The 12,328-nt window shown below is 41.8% G+C and overlaps 1 protein-coding gene across 6 annotated transcripts in view; it reads left to right on the top strand.

Moving 5' to 3' along the window:
- The window catches only part of FREM1 (FRAS1 related extracellular matrix 1), a 111,165-nt gene that overhangs the window by 69,168 nt on the left and 29,669 nt on the right, over positions 1–12,328 (top strand). For 2 of the 6 annotated variants that reach the window (XM_043514867.1, XM_038402814.2), the window contains 5 exons: positions 2,050–2,464; positions 3,700–3,901; positions 4,532–4,676; positions 8,185–8,314; positions 10,186–10,258. In XM_043514867.1, coding sequence (XP_043370802.1) covers positions 2,050–2,464; positions 3,700–3,901; positions 4,532–4,676; positions 8,185–8,314; positions 10,186–10,258 — 965 coding nt within the window. Of the gene's footprint in view, positions 1–1,996; positions 2,465–3,699; positions 3,902–4,531; positions 4,677–8,184; positions 8,315–10,185; positions 10,259–12,328 lie in introns of those variants that run through there. The other 4 variants (XM_043514871.1, XM_043514870.1, XM_043514869.1 and 1 more) reach the window with 4 other exon arrangements.

Here is a 12,328-nt window from a genome sequence, read left to right as displayed (position 1 = left end):
CAGATTTTTACCTTCCACTAAAGTAATTTCTTCAGTAATAAATTTCCCTGTATTGTTTGGTGCTTTTGGCCTGGAAGAAAGATTTGGCAATGCTTGTTTGGACAGATGACTTCAAATGATTAGCAACCTGACATCAGATGCTGGCAGCAGGATGCTAAAAGAACATGCTAATGTCCTCCATTTTGACACGCTGGCTCGATTTTGTAATGAGCTGGCTCTATTTATGATTCCATTTTTATCTTTTAAATGTCATGACAGATGGCAGGTTCTGCATCCAACTCTATTGCCATGGAACTTCAGAAAGCATAAAACCTTGGTAATGGTGAAATCAAACCATGCGACATGTCCTCCTAACTAAACCTGAAGTCGTCCCCCAAATTTCATCAGAGTGATGAGAATGTTGGCTGCTTTTCATTCCTAGGGGAAAGACAGAGCAGCAGTAAACCTGAAATAAACAAAAAACTGAAGTGTAGAAATAGGAAAGTATAGAAATAACTATTTCTTGGACATAGCCTGCTTCATTATCTGCCAGATCAAGATACATCTCCATTATAATTTTGAGCCTTATTTATACATCTAAGATGGTCACAGAACCTGTCCAGTGTCCTGTAGAAGATTCCTGTAGACTAATTTTTCATACACATGAACTGTTCTTCCTAAATCTTTTTTATTAAATATTGGTTTCAGAGATTTCCCAGGAGACCTTCCAGAGAGACTCTCCAAAAAGGTGGCTATGTCAATTTGCACCCCTCAGCTGTACTTGTCCTGTCTCTATAATGCCAAAAAATGGTCTTGTGTGACCATGAAAACTGTTTTGTACTTATCATTTGGTATTATTATTTCAGCAGTATATCAGATCCAGCTAAATTAGCAATAGTACATCCCCTTTACCATTGGCACAGTAACTTCAGGTCAGTACAGACAGCTGCCTCTATATTCCCTGCTGGGAATTCTGCCCTTAGTAAACATACTTCTAACTCCTATATAGTTTCTGGCCTGCCTATATTCATTCCCATCTGTCTGATGGCATAGTGCCTGCTTAACGTTGGTCAGCCCCTAATCATCAGGCATTGTCATAGGCAGTGAAGGGTTTTAGTTGGACAGCCTGTATAATACTGCAAGCCATTTCCATGACCTATGAAGGTCACTTATAAACAAGGTAAACCTCAGCAATCCTAGTTCTGAGCTTTTGGTTCTTTTAATAGTTCTCTGAGTTCAGTTTACAAGCCTCTCAACCTCCAGATCAAGACAACAAATGATCAAAATGTCGACTATTCCTTATTTGGCTTATGTAAAATGGCAGTCCAGTAATGAGAGGAAAAAGTGGCTAGCTGGGAATGCACCTGTAATTATGTCTGAAATATCAGTTGTACTTTCCCATGTTAATTTACACTTGTGAACATGATAACACACGCACACAAAGTGCAGTATATTTTGGGGGTTGCAGTGAGAATAAGGGAAATATATCACCACAGAGAACAGCTCTTTGCAAAGCAAATCTTTCCACTTAGATGAATAGTGTAAGTGCACTTAGTCCTTAGTGCACATTGCTATCCTCTGGGATTTGAATTCAGGACCTCTGGGTAAGAGCCATACCACTAGGCTCTCCAGCCACTTAAGGGCTGAGCTGGCTAACTGAGGAGAAGGTCTTTGCCAGTTAGGTAATGACAAAAGTAACTGAATGAAGACTTTGGCAAGTGAGAATCTTTCATCAGCATTGTGTGTAGTTTATTCACAGAAAAATTGCAGGGTAGACATACCCTAAGTTGCAAAGAGTCCTGTGCCGCAGGACTCTTTGCCGCTTTTACAGATCCAGACTAACACGGCTACTCTTCTGATACTTGATACCCTAAGTTGTATGACTATCCCCAGTTTGGTCTGGGTTTGAGTCAAAAGAAAAGCAGGAAACTGTCAGAGATCCAGTTTTTGATGTATGTTTCAGAGTCACCGTGAGGCAAATCCTTTAGTAAAGGTGTGTATTATCATTTCATTTCAGTAGATGGTGAATCAAGAACACATGCTGAAGGCTGCCTTGCCTCTCTTTGCCAGATTTATCATCAGCAACGGACTGAAGACTAAACATGGAACGTTCGAGATCACGTTGGAGACAGTGGACCAAGCTTTGCCCATAGTGTCTAGGAACAAGGGGTTAAGATTAGTGGAAGGCACTATGGCACTCCTTTCTCCTGACGTCCTGCAGCTTTCAGATCCCGACACTCCCTCAGAGCACCTTACTTTCCTCTTGGCACAGCTCCCTCAATATGGCCATCTGTTCTACCGTGGGGCTGTGCTGCTGCATCACAATTTCACCCAACAAGATGTGGACAACATGGACATGGCATATAGACACGGAGGAGGGGCTTCCCAGATTGACAGATTTACCTTTGTTGCAACAGATAGGACTAATTACGGCTTCATCATAGATGGGAAGGTGCAAATGGAGCCTGTGGCATTCACCATTCAGGTAAGTATGGCCAACAGGCCTGTTTAAAAAAGATGAATAAAATAATAAGGTTAATTAATAGATATAAAAATATTGGCCTCAATGGGCATAGTGCTAGTGCTTACTTGCTTCTCAGTTTCAGACACTCAGCAATTGAAGATTGAGGTAGGGATGGGCTAATACGATAATTAACCAATGGAACTCATTGCCATAGGGTATTACTGAAGCAAATAGTTCAAAAATGGATTAGACATAAGAATAGGAAAAAATGCAATATTTGTTTCACTAGCTGAGATGAATGTTATAAGTGTTTTCAATCCTCAAGTGTTAAGGCCCCAAAGTTAACTCCAGTTATGGTGAGGATGAAATCCCACATTTTCCCCAAAGGTATATTGCATAATAAACTACACTCAGAGTGGCGGGGTGGTGTTAAGACTACTGAAGCATCAGTCATGGGTCACATCCAGGAGAAAATACTCAATTTGATAGTCTATAACTGTTCTGTGATGGAAGGTATGTTTTACAGATCTTACAAGAATCTATTCAAACTTCAGCCCTGCCCTAGAACTGAACTAGAACCTTTCATTCAATTCTGCTCCATTAGGGAGTTCTCTGTTCTCACCAATCTCAATGCTTAGCTCCCTTTGCTTGCAAGCTGGATTTCTATTCTTCCCTGGTCATGAATTCTGAATCCCTATCAGTTGCCTCCCATAAGTCTGACCCAGTTCCTCCTTTTTATGATCTTTCCTTTGGTCTCTGGTTTCCCCCACCTTTAAAAGTTCTCAGAGTGTCAGCATTAGGCCCAGGTGCCTCTGCTTTAAGTTCTTGTATAATCTGGCATGTTTTAGCATCAAGTGACCCAGACTGCATTGTATAGCAAAGCCTGAGAAATGTCAAAGTACAGATTTAGCAAAGAGGCTTCTGGGGCTCAGAATTCCTATTCACAAGAAAGCTGGAAGATGGATGGGGATGAGGAAAGTAGTTTCATGGGAAGCTCATGGGATGCAGGAGCCACGGTGGGGGTTGGCGGGGGGGAGGCAGATGTCGACGGCAGTAATGCAAGTCAGTATATGGTTAGGGATGGAGATGCGAAGGTAGCTCAGGTTGGGGAGGTTAAATTGACCAGGTCAGTGGGTGAGATTACCAAAGTCTTGAGTCAGATTTCAGCTAGTACCTGTGTACTCAACCTTTTTTTTTTTAAATAAGGTCTGATATGTGAAACAAATGTACATTTGTTATTTTTAACCTTGACTCAGGTGGACCATTTGGACAAAACTGCACCAAAAATTGTTCACCTCCGTTGTTCTTCAGATGTGGAGCTCCTGAAAAATGGCAATTATGGGATTTACATTACTGCCAGGTCCTTGAAGGCATATGACCCCGATACAGAAGAGGATCAAGTCATTTTTAAGATTTTACGAGGTCCACGTTATGGCTACCTGGAAAATATAACAACAGGTATTGTGTTCTTTAACCTCTTCATATGATGATCTAAAACATCTTGAGACACACTGGGGCAGATTTCAAACCCTGTGCCCCTATCAAAATATAGGACCTCTCAGCTGTGGTAGAACAAACTGAGTTCTGATTCTAGACTTCTTTGGGAGGCTGGACTATGATAAAAAATGTCCCATACCAGCACCCAAATATAAGTCAGTAATGAATTCTAAACACCCTGATAGCATATTTTGTAGCTACAACTCAAGAACTGCTTTTTGCAAATGAAGCTTGAAACATCAGTGTAGAAAGGGACAAAGCCCGATGTATCACAGATGTGTTATAAGCTTAATGGCAGGAAAAACAATGATAAATAGTGAACAAAGGAAGCGAATCGTACCCAGGTCATTTGATGTGATGTCACTTGGGAACTGGATAATTGCCGGGCGGGGGGGGGTGGGGGGTTAGTAAACACTGCAGTGCACTATGCAGAGGAACGGGTAGATTTCTGGAAGATCTATGTACTATGCTGCAGAATTCTAAGAGTTAACAAAGAAAAAGTTTTATAATAATCAGTTCAAATCATGTGGTTTTTGCTAACTCTTGTTTAACTGGATTTTGATTTATCTTAATGTTTCTCCTCTTTCCCAGGTAGATTTATCCAGGAAGGATTCAGCCAAAAGGATTTAAATGGCAAAATCATACTTTATGTCATCAATCCATCCTGGGAGGTGAATTCAGACAGCTTGGAGTTTCAAGTCACAGATCCCACCGGAAACTCTGCTGCCCCCCAAACGTAACTTAGATTTTCTATTCTAAACAGTTCAATACAATGTGCATGACTTGTGCATTGGGACTACTTTCTGCCTTAAGTCAAATCAGCTATTGTTGGTTTTGAAGCTGAAGAAAAAAAATGTATATACAGTTTCTCAGGTTCATATTGCAGCACTTTTTCATGAAACTCTGAGTAAAAGACTAAAGAGATATTCCTTATGAATGACTGTAAAAGAATGGGGAGCTGTTGTCCTTTTGGATTGAAGAAATACAAAGGACCAGTTTTCAGTCAAATACCACATTTCTCACTATACATGACCATGCACACACTCACGCTCTTATTCTCCCCTTTACATTACCCTTTCAGAGAGGTATAAAGGAGCCTAACTGTAAATGAGAATGAGGCCCATAAGCTTGGAGTTCAAATACTGCCTTGGACCAGGCTGTCAGCTTCACATACATCCTCTTGCAGCTGGAGGTCACTCTAGAGCAATGGGCTTTCCAAAGCAACAAATAGAAAACATCAAGTAATAAAAACTGTATGGGCTATATTTTGCATGGGTACATTGAGGGGAGAAAATGCAGGGACCCTCTTCTTCCCACTCATGTGCTGCCAACATTTTAACAGGCACCCACTGAAGTTTCACCTTAGCCTGTGATAAACCCCATGAATCCAGTGTGTGTGCGTGTGTGTCTTAGTTGATATGATACTGGGGAATCAGTTCATTTGTTTCCCTCATTTCAGCTAAAATGCTCTCTGATAATGATAACTAATGAAGGAGACAGCATCACTTTGGAAGTAAATTAAGCTAACCCGAATCAAGACCATTTTAATTCTGAATGAGAATGTCCATACAGGGGTTTAATGCAATTTAACTGATTTAGTTTACATTCACACTCTTAGTTAATTCAGATTAACTTTGTGTGTTCCTGTGCAGACAAGTCCTCAGTGAGCAAAATTCTATTTGGCTAGAAATGTTTCTATTTTATTTCTGAAAATTCAACTGAGTGTTGAACCAACTTGTTTAATTGGAAGTGAACAAGAAAGATGGTCAGGGCTAGCCACGTGTGCTACACTTCGTATCTACAAACCAGACCCCGGGGAATAAAAAAAGAAGGGAGAGACAGTTGATTTCACAAGAACTATCTGAACACTGCTTCACCATGGAGTAGTGAGAAAAGGCATTGATAGTTGGGGCTGAAGTTAATGCAGTACCAGACTATGTCAATAGATGCCTCTATAGTCAACCTCATATGAACATGGCTAACCTAGGCACTTTGTTATAGCACTGTACATTCTCAAAGATGAATTATTATTGTACACATTTTTTTCACTATGTACCACTTACCCACCATTTTGATGCAGCCAACTCTGGGGTGGAATCTGGGAACTATTGTATGTCAGCACCAGAGACCACATTTTTTTAGGAAGGAAGCTGAAGAATAACAAAAAAGACAGGAGGACTTGTGGCACCTTAGAGACTAACACATTTATTTGAGCATCAGCTTTCGTGAGCTACAGTTGCATCCAGTGAAGTGGGCTGTAGCTCACGAAAGCTGATGCTCAAATAAATGTGTTAGTCTCTAAGGTGCCACAAGTCATCCTGTCCTTTTTGCGGATACAGACTAACACGACTGCTACTCTGACACCTGAAGAATAACAGTTTCTCACATTGAAAATTCAGGGGGAATTTTAGAGAGGTAGAATGTACAGTAATTAACTGGACTGGAGTTTGGCCAGGACACCAGGGTGTTGGTTTTTTAATGAAAAACTCCAAATATAACCTTGCATTAAAATGGTGGAGTTGGGTTTATTTGAATGTATAATACAATGATAGCACACTCAAAAAATGGCGATGACTTGAAAGTGCATGTTATTTCAATAAAAGCACAAACATTGATTTGAATGATGCTGAATTAGTACAGGATCAGACTTTGAACATTTCCTGAAATGTGGATAGGCTGAGGGTAACTATTCTAATTCCTAGTGCTATACAGTGTGCTTTACAATACGTGAAAAAATTAAAGGTCCCTGTATTGTGATTCTTAGCATGTAACTTAGGCCTTCTCTACATTGGGGGAGTTTTCTGGCATAGCTGCAGAGGAATATCTATTCTGCTCTATCTGTTCTGGTATAATTTAGCTATTCCAAAATAACTCCCCTGTACGGGCACTGAGTTCTGAAATAAAAGTGATTTTATTCTAGATTAATTAGGTGAATAAAATCATATTCATTTTGGAACTGAGTTCTCAGGGGGGAGTTATTCCAGAAGAGCTATATTGGAATAGTATTTGGGGTATGGCTATGTCAGTCGGTTTCCTCATGTAGAAAAGCTGAGAGACAAGAATGATACTCAGGAAATCACATCAGATGCAGTAAAGTGTGAAGACATTGCCAAAGAGGAGCTCAGTGCAGGAATGATGGATGATTGACATCAAAGCACTCACCAACGCATACTCGGGGTCCTAGTGCTCCACAGAAATATGCAAAGGCCTCTTTGCTCTTCTTCAAGGCATACATTTATAATATCGATTTTTATCTTTTAAGCCTTTAATGTGAAACCATTTCCAGCAGCCCCCACACTAACATTACACTTGGTATATAGACAGTCCGTACATTACAGACTTTACAAATTGGTTCAGAAGGGGTTTGTTTTCCCATTAGTGCCAAGGCGCTGTGTGTGTGTGTGTGTGTGTTGGGGATAACATCCAATAGCACTAGAGATGGTCATACCCCCAAAAGTTTGGAAGCTTTCTAGATAATGATTCATAAGTGTCATCGCTGAGGCATTCTCTCAGTTCATCTCTGACTCTCCACTCAGCCCCTTCTTTAAGCTCAACCTTTCAAGAGGGCTCATCCCATGTTTTTCTCCACCATTCCCAACTTGTGACTTACAATAAGTCCAGCCCAATTCCCTCCTAAGTGATTCTGTGGGGTGTTTTATACAAGATTTGAATTCAGCAGTTTCTGGGAGCTGGTTTGAAAGGCAGCCAGAGTTGCCTGTGGGAATAGAGGAACTACAGGAGTTGAGTAGGTAAGGGAGCTGGCTGTAAGAAGGAAGAGGCAATGATACAGGGAGAATACTGGAGAGTCACAGTAAAATAAAACTAAATGGAGGGAAGAAACAATGGCCTTATTTGAAATCAAACAGGAGAGAGAGAATTTGGCTTAGCCAAACAGTTCCTAGGATCAGATCTTGGTCCCATAGAAGTTCATGACAAAACTTCCACTGACTTAAGTGGGAATAGGATTTGGCCCTGAGAAGATGTTCACATTTGGTTCAGTGGGTAGGTGAAGACTCAGTTGGAATTCTTAATTTATTTAACTGTTTCTCCTATCTCTAATTAACACAATCTCACAAACAAACCCACTGATTTGAAAACAGAAACTTGCTTTGTGTATTCACTGAATCAACAATCAAGAGAGAAATGTCACCTGTACCAAAGCCATAGTCAGCAGGAGGGATCCCTGTGGACTGCAAAAGAGTTTTTCACACAGATTTTCTTTCCTCCCCCCCTCCCCCCTACAGTCTGGAACTGAGGTGGTCTCAAATTGAAATGCAACAGGCTGAGTACGAAGTATGTGAGAATGTGGGAATGTTGTCTTTGAAAATCACCAGATCGGGGCACTCCATAGATTCTGCCTTTATTGCAGTGAAGGTACGGTTAAAAATAAAGTTCGAGTTGGAAGTGAATAATGGTCTGGGGCAGTTACTTTCCTTCTTGTAATTACATGAGCTGTTTGATTGGGTTGGTAAGCAAGTAATCATGCGCTATATCAGCAAAGAGGACATACAGTTCAAGCTGTGTTTGTCAAGATTCTGTTCTTGTTCGTACAGTGCTAATACAGTTTCTCTGACTAGCATAGCATGTTTTGGTTCAGCAGCTTATAACACAGCTAGATCAGGAGTTGTAGACTGATGGCAGAAATAGCTCTAACTGAGAACATAGAGTCTGATCCTATCCTCGCTGAGATCAATGGAAATTTTGTCATTGATTTCAGTGGGGTTAAGATTGACTCCAAAACGGTGTATCTCAGGCTGTTTTTCCCTTTATCATGCATAGGATTGTTTACATCAGTGGTTCTCAACCTATTTATCATTGTGGGCCACAGATTCAGCCCACGAAGTGTTACCTGGGCCGCAGGTTGAGAACCAGTGTCCCCTGCCTAACCCCCCCACCACACATAAACCCCTATGCTCAGCGTCCTCCATTCAGAGACACCTCCACAGAGTGGGGCCAGGAGCGGACAGCTGGGCGTGGGATGGAGAGCAGGGACTGCGACCCCTGCTGTGTGGGGCCCCAGAACCCCGACCCTGCTTTGTGGGGCTGGGCAGCAGCTGGGATCCTGGAGCCCATTACCTTTAGTGCACAGCTGAGCTGGGCCGCAGCTGTGTGCTAATTGGGCCGCATGCGGCCTGCGGGTTGAGAACCGCTGGTTTATACTCTAAGGGTCATTTTCTGGTTGGTACTGAGCATATGGCACCTGTAGGCCAGATAAATCAAGCCCAGCAGTAAGAATACAGGGTGGAAATTGGCCTCCCAAATTCTACCTCCTGTGAAAAGTCATGGAGAGCCATGGTTCCCCCTGCTTCCTCATGTATATGTACATGCCCACCCTGACTAGGCAATGGTGCCCATAGATAGCCCTGCACACAAACTATTCCTACTCTCAGTAGAAATGGGAGCACAAGGCCCGCAGGTGAAGGGCTGGATGCTGGCACACAGGAATGCTGATGTTGTAGTGTTACGAAGTACTGTTTGGGTATATCTACATCTTAGCCTGTGCTCCTCCCCATGTTTTTGCCACACAGCCCCTATCATCCACATGCACAACCCTCAAGCTTGTAGTTATTTGCACTTTGAACCCATGCTTGCTTGGTTTAAAGCCCAAGTGGTGTTTTATCTTGGGCTGGAACCCACCAACTCTGCAGTGAGGATACAAGCGGTGGTAAGATCTCTCAAGAGCTGATAATCCTCAAATGCCCTTCCCACAATTTCCCCAAGGGACGGACAAATTCTCCTGCAATTGACCCAATTGACTGGGAAAGAATCCCAGAACATATCAGTGCACAGAACTATGGGATATGCTCCCAGATACATACAGGTGAGTGCAGAAACAGTGAGAACACAGTAATGCAGGAAGGCTGTGAGGATACTTTTACTCTGACTAGGCTAACCCCAGCTCCAATCACCCAGGCCAGCTGTACAGTGTACACTTTTAGGGAGCTATTATATCAGTCTCCAAGTGCCAGCTATAACTATGGCCCCAGATTTTGCTGAATAAAAATGCTAAATGATGCTATTTATGTAGTGATTTGAGAAGTGAAAGGACAAGATGCACAATAAGCTTTTATATTATGACTTTTAACCCAAAGGCGAGGTTGGATTTGAGGTTTTTTTCTCCTGTTTAAACTGGCAAGATTTATTTTTCTTCACTAGACTGCATTGGTTTGGTTAAATAGACTAAAAAGATTTGGAAAGATTGAGCTTCTCCATTGTATGGTATTTTTTGTTTAATTTCTTCTTAGGTTAATGAAGTGTCTGCTACATTGGGAAAGGATTTTACTGTGACTCGCTCTAAGCTCATTCAGTTTGATCCAGGTACGTGTTGGCATATCAGTTTTAATTTTACAATGAATTAATTAATTGTGAAATATGCCATATTGGGAGAACAAAGTCTTTTAATGCAACGTTCTCAACCTTTTTCTTTCTGAGGCTCCTCCAACATGCTATAAAAACTCCATGGCCCACCTGTGCCACAACAACTGTTTTTCTGAATACAAAAGCCAGGGTCAGTGTTAGGAGGTAGCAAATAGGTCAGTTGCCCAGGGCCACATGCCACAGGGAGTACCACAAAGCTAAGTTTCTCAGGATTTGGCTTCAGCCCTGAGTGGCAGGCTTTGGGGCCCTAGGCTTCAGCCCCAGGCGGTGGGGCTTCAGCTTTCTGCCCTGGACTCCAGGAAGTCTAATGTCAGCCCTGTTGGCGGACCCTCTAAAACCTGCTTGCAGTCCCCCATGGGGCCCCGGACTCCTGGTTGAGAACCACTGTTTTAACTCATCAGTTGAAAAGGTAAAGCAAGGTCATTGCCAGTGCAATCTTCCCCACCCTAAATGCAAACCACTCAATGGACTGATCAGTCTCCACCTCCTATCATTTCTTGGCCTCTCTGCTGAGACCGCCAACAAACATAGCAATTACTGCCAAGCATAACGGAAGCTTTGTTGAGGGCTTTCAAATTTTTATCATTTGTGTCTGAATGCTAAATTGTGCAGAGGGACTCCCTCGAATTGCTTCTAATATAGCTCATAGAAGAGAACTCCAAATGGCAGACACAATATTTATTTTCTGAAGTGCGATGATGTAATTTTCACTATGGTCTTTTTAAAGAGACAGATGCTTATCTGCTATCCTTTGCAGAAGTACAGGATGGTAGTTTAATGAATAATAGAAATGGAAGAAGTGCTACAGAAAAATATAACTACTATCATCTACACATTTTTGACTTGCCATTTTGTGATGCACTTTCCTTTGGCGCACTTTCCTACCCAGATGATAAATGTCCTGAACTTTCACCATGACTAGAAATCAACTTCTCACCATAGTTCCAAACATAAAGTGTATCTTCTTGACTTTATCAAGCTGCTGATGTAGCTGGGGAGACTACGTAGATTTTGTTTCATATAGTACTGCATTACTATTGAGAGAACATTATATAAAATTATGTGCAATGATATATTTCCCATAAAAGTATAGTTAATAATACATTAAGATTGCAGATAAGTCTAAATCAAAATCCCAGATATGAACATGTCTGATGTTTGGGTCCAGATTCAGATTTGAATTTTGCAGTTTGGGGCGCATCTCTAGGTAAGCCAGTACCTGAGCTAACAGTACAGTAGTAAATGTAATGGAGTCCTATATAGTAGAATGGTAAAAGCTACACTTCAGTGCCAATTCAGGTATGAAGCATGGCTAACTGGGTAGTGAAAAGAAGGATGTTCTTGTTGTTAAGATACTAGAATGGGATTCAGGACATCTGGATTCAGTTCCTGACTTTCCCACAGACTTCTTGTGTGATCAGAATTTTTATCAGATAGGTTGAGATTCTCACCCTTGCTATGTCCCTTTTATGCCAGATAAAATTGCCATAGCAGTGTAAAGGAGATCCTAAAAGCCCCAGAGCCAGGTTGGGGAGGATTTCCCTGGCAAGGAACTGCAGAAGGCAGCCTTAAGGTCCCCCTAGCAACCCCTAATATAGGGATTCCAGGCAGTGGTGCAGCCAGTAGGGCAGCCTAGAGAAGCTGCTGTAATTTAGATAGATCCCAAGCTGCAAAGAAGCCCCAGATCAGGAGGGTGATCAAAGATGCTTAAAGTCACTCTAGCCCACCTCTGTCTGGGCACAGTTTAGTGCTCTGCCTCTAAGAATCCGGTTTTTCACATACAAAGAATAACTAGGCAAGAGAACCCATTTGCTTTCAAAATTACCTCCAGTTTCAGAGTAGCAGCCGTGATAGTCTGTATTCGCAAAAAGAAAAGGAGTACTTGTGGCACCTTAGGGACTAACAAATTTATTTGAGCATAAGCTTTCATGAGCTACAGCTCACTTCATTGGATGCATTCAGTGGAAAATACAGTGGGGAGATTTATATACACAGATACACAGAGAACAT

The sequence above is a fragment of the Dermochelys coriacea genome, chromosome 5, assembly GCF_009764565.3.
Source record: "Dermochelys coriacea isolate rDerCor1 chromosome 5, rDerCor1.pri.v4, whole genome shotgun sequence".
Classification (NCBI taxonomy): Eukaryota; Metazoa; Chordata; order Testudines; family Dermochelyidae; genus Dermochelys; species Dermochelys coriacea.
Note: the sequence above shows the minus strand (reverse complement) of the source record. Positions and strands in the feature narration are given on the sequence as shown.